The 4,091-nt window shown below is 51.6% G+C and overlaps 1 protein-coding gene across 3 annotated transcripts in view; it reads left to right on the forward strand.

Moving 5' to 3' along the window:
* The window catches only part of Tapbp (TAP binding protein), a 9,273-nt gene extending 6,094 nt beyond the window's left edge, over positions 1–3,179 (forward strand). Inside the window, exons 4-8 of one of the 3 annotated variants that reach the window (XM_021149387.2) lie at positions 289–687; positions 883–1,224; positions 1,303–1,392; positions 1,502–1,581; positions 3,019–3,179. In XM_021149387.2, the coding sequence (XP_021005046.1) occupies positions 289–687; positions 883–1,224; positions 1,303–1,392; positions 1,502–1,581; positions 3,019–3,030 (923 nt within the window). In that variant the 3' untranslated portion in view covers positions 3,031–3,179. The remainder of the gene's footprint in view (positions 1–288; positions 688–882; positions 1,225–1,302; positions 1,393–1,501; positions 1,582–3,018) is intronic. The other 2 variants (XM_021149388.2, XM_029471012.1) reach the window with 2 other exon arrangements.
* The last annotated feature ends 912 nt before the right edge of the window (positions 3,180–4,091 follow it).

The raw sequence follows: 4,091 nt of genomic DNA on the forward strand, positions 1-4,091 counted from the left end.
ACACACACACACACACACACACACACACACACACACACACACACACACACACACACGAGACGAAATTTTATTGTGCCCTTAGAGATCCGGGCCATCTATAGGATTTGAGAATCGTGGTTGGCAGTGTGTGTGTTCAATACCTCCAGGGCTGCGAACCTCCCATCACCTTGATTTACCCCTATGGTATTGTAAATGGATGTGTCCCTGAAGCGTGGGTAACCTGGAGCTTGGTTGAGCCACCAACTCTCCTCCTTTCCCTTTCTTTCCACTCTCCCCGTGCACGCCCAGTGGTGCTGACCGTCCTCACCCATAACCCCGCCCCTCGAGTCCAGCTGGGAAAGGATGCAGTGCTGGACCTGCGCTTCGCCTACGCACCCTCTGCCCTGGAAGGTTCTCCCTCTCTGGACGCAGGCCCTCCTCCCTTTGGGCTGGAGTGGCGACGCCAGCACAGGGGAAAGGGTCACCTGCTGTTGGCTGCCACCCCCGGGCTGGCCGGGAGAATGCCACCAGCCCAGGAAAAGGCTACAGCATTTGCAGCTTGGGATGACGATGAGCCCTGGGGCCCGTGGACTGGGAACGGGACCTTCTGGCTTCCGGCCGTGAAGCCTTCTCAGGAGGGTGTCTATCTGGCTACTGTACACCTGCCCTACCTGCAAGGACAGGTCTCCCTGGAGCTGACTGTGCACAGTGAGTCGAGGAACACCATGGCAGGGGTGATACTGAAGACAGTTGGGAGTCCTAGGCATCTGAAAGCTTTAACATGGGATTGTTGTGAAGTTCAAATGGGGAGACAGAGCACCCCCTGCAGTCTTAGGGAAGCCGGAAGACCAACTGAGGGAGGGAGGTGAATTCCCTCAGTTACCTTTCCTATTCTTTCTTCAGAGGCCCCCAGAGTGTCTCTAACACCAGCACCCATTGTGTGGGCTGCCCCAGGAGAGGCACCCCCAGAACTGCTCTGTCTTGCATCCCACTTCTTCCCTGCGGAGGGTCTGGAGGTCAAGTGGGAGCTCAGAGGCGGCCCAGGAGGAAGTTCTAGAAAGGTTGAGGGGAAGACGTGGCTCTCCACCATCCGCCACCATTCCGATGGCTCTGTCAGCCAGTCTGGGCACCTGCAGCTACCTCCAGCCACTGCCAAGCAGCATGGAGTTCACTATGTCTGTCGGGTGCACCACTCTAGCCTGCCAGCATCGGGGCGCAGTGCTGACGTCACTCTGGAGGTGGCAGGTAATCGCCTGGGGAACATCTGAACCAGGGTGGGCCTCAGGAAACACCAAACTCACGTGCACTGCTTCCGTTTGCCAGGCTTCTCGGGGCCCTCCATCGAGGACGGCATTGGCCTGTTCCTGTCTGCTTTTCTCCTTCTCGGACTCCTCAAGGTGCTAGGCTGGCTGGGTAGGTGTGAGGCCTGTCCCCACAGGACATACCCTGCCCACTCTCTGAAGTCTCACCCACCCCTTCCTTCCTCAGGCATGCCCACATTTCATCCCTCTCTCTTCCCCAGTAGCTGCCTACTGGACCATTCCTGAAGTCTCAAAGGAGAAAGTCGCAGCTGCCAGCCTGACCATTCCCAGGAACTCAAAGGTAACAGGGCTCCATTTCTGGGGCTTTGCCGCCTCCTGCTGGTTATTCCGGGGAGGAATGGTGGCTGCAGTGGCAGGTGTCCGCTTCACACACACCTGGTCTAAATTCTTCCTCTTCCTCAGGGTAGTTCACCTCAGACTTTTCGACCTCGATCTGTTTCCCTAGGAGTAGTGATTTTTAAAAATTATGCAGGTGGTTCTGTCCATTAGAGGTGTAAATCACACACATAAATTGAAAGAATTGGTAGCTATATTAAAAAAAGAAAAAAAGAAAAAGCCAGGTGTGTTGGCTGGCTTCCAGGCCAGGCCAGGCCAGGCCTAACACTTCAGAGCCCTGTGCAGAATCCTGAGTTCGAGGTTGCTACACAGAAACCTTGGCTTATGGGGGAGAGAGGAGTTAAATGAAGCAACATTTAATCACACACTTTATTAAGTTTCTGTTGATACAGGTCTTATGTAGCTCAGGCTGCCTTCAAGCTTGCTACATATTTGAGGATGACACTCCCCCCTCCTGCCTTGGATTTTTGAGACAGGGTTTCTCTGTGTAGCCCTAGCTGTCCTGGAACTCACTCTGTAGAACAGGCTGGCCTCGAACTCAGAAATCCGTCTGCCTCTGCCTCCCGAGTGCTGGGATTAAAGGCGTGCGTCACCACTTAGAAGTTAAATTTATTTGTGTGGGACTGTGTATATCACAGCAGACATGTGGGGGTCAAAAAACAATTTGTGGGACTTGGTTTTCTCCTTCTACCCCATGGATGTTGGGGATCACACTCAGAACGGCAAGTACCTTTACCCCTGGGCCACCCCACTAGCCCATCTTTCTTCCTCTTAAAGATTTTCCCCTATGTGTGCATATGAATGTGTGTGGTGTGTTACCACACATAAGGTTGGATGTCACAGGACAACTCTTGGGACCAGTTTTCTCCTACAACCTTGTAGGATCCTGGATCAAACTCAAACCAGTGATTGAGTCTGCCTGCTGAGTGTCTCCCAGCGTACATTTTTAAAGTGCAGAAGACAGTCAGAATTTATTACAGGGTAAAGTGGGATACCATCAAAGCATGAGAATAGGCAGCAAAGAGACTGTATGGAGGGAAAGGCTCCTGAAGTGTGACAGGGAGTGGCCTGGGAGACTACTGTGCCGCAGTGGCCAAGTCCGGCTCTGACCTATCCAGGCAATGTAAACATGTAGACAACATAAGGACTTCCAAAGCTCGGAGCACAGCCAGGGGTGGGGTTTGCGTGGATTCTCAGCTGACCCACTGGGTCTTCTAGAAGACTCAGGAGCGAGGACACTCATGACCATGTCTGGCTGGTGGGAAATGCCAGCCCCAGCCTGCTCCCACGCCTGTAACTGTGAGAATGTTTCTACATTAACTGGGAGAAACTCACTTCCCTCCCAACACTTCCAATTCCCCACTTCTTTCTTCTCTTGCAGAAGTCACAGTAAAGAAGTTCTCGTCTGTGGAAGCCACCCTCATCTCTGGCCCAAATGACTCCAGTAGCCCCTGCCCCAGAACAACAGCCCTCTTCTCTTCTCCCTCCATTGAATAGCTCGGATTTTTTTTTTTAAAGGTTTTTTGTTTGTTTTAATCTTTCTTGTTTTGTTCTTGTTTTTAGACAAGGTCTCTCTATGTAGCCTTGGCTGGCTGTCCTGAACCCTCACCAAGCCAACCAGGCTGGCCTCGAAGTCCCAGAGATCCACCTGTCTCTCTGCCTCGGGAGTGACAAACGGCACTGGACACCACGCCTAGAGGTTTTTTTTTTTTGTTTGTTTGTTTTGGTTTTTGGAGACAGGATTTCTCTGTATAGTCCCGGCTGTCCTGGAACTCACCCTGTAGACCAGCAGGCTGGCCTTGAACTCAGAAATCCGCCTGCCTCCGCCTCCCAAGTGCTGGGATTAAAGGCGTGAGTCACCACCGCTGGGCTCAAACTAAACTTTTTTTTTTTTTTTTTTTCAAACTAAACTTTTAAGATGAGAAAAAGCGAGGCTTAGCGCCACACTCATTTGATGCCCGCAGTCAGGAGGCAGAGGCAGTGGATCTCTGACATTTCCATGCCAGCCTGGGAGTTTCAGGTCAGTCGGGGTTACTTGGCCGGGCTTTGTTGAGAGAACTAAATATAAGAACACACATGCGTAGAGTCCCAGGGTTGAGAAGAACCACTGTATGCGCCAGAGAGGCCGGTTCATAACCTGTGGCTCACAACCCCCTTTAAGTCCATCGGAAATACCAGACATTTACATTAGGATTCACAACAGTAGTAAAGGCAGTTACGAAGTAGCAAAGAAAATAATTTTACAACTTGAATTGCATTAATGTTAAGAAGGTTGAGAACCACTGGCCAGGGGATTAGGACGAAAGGTCTTCATAGCATCTTAAGATTCTAGGGACCTCAGGGATAGCCCACAGCAGTAGTGTAGAGACGAAGGGTCCATGTGTCTCCCTCGCGGACTAAAGCCTACCTCTCCAGCCCTCCATTCCTACCACAGCGTTTCTTTCTTTTTTTTTT

Source organism: Mus caroli, chromosome 17 (genome assembly GCF_900094665.2).
Source record: "Mus caroli chromosome 17, CAROLI_EIJ_v1.1, whole genome shotgun sequence".
Classification (NCBI taxonomy): Eukaryota; Metazoa; Chordata; class Mammalia; order Rodentia; family Muridae; genus Mus; species Mus caroli.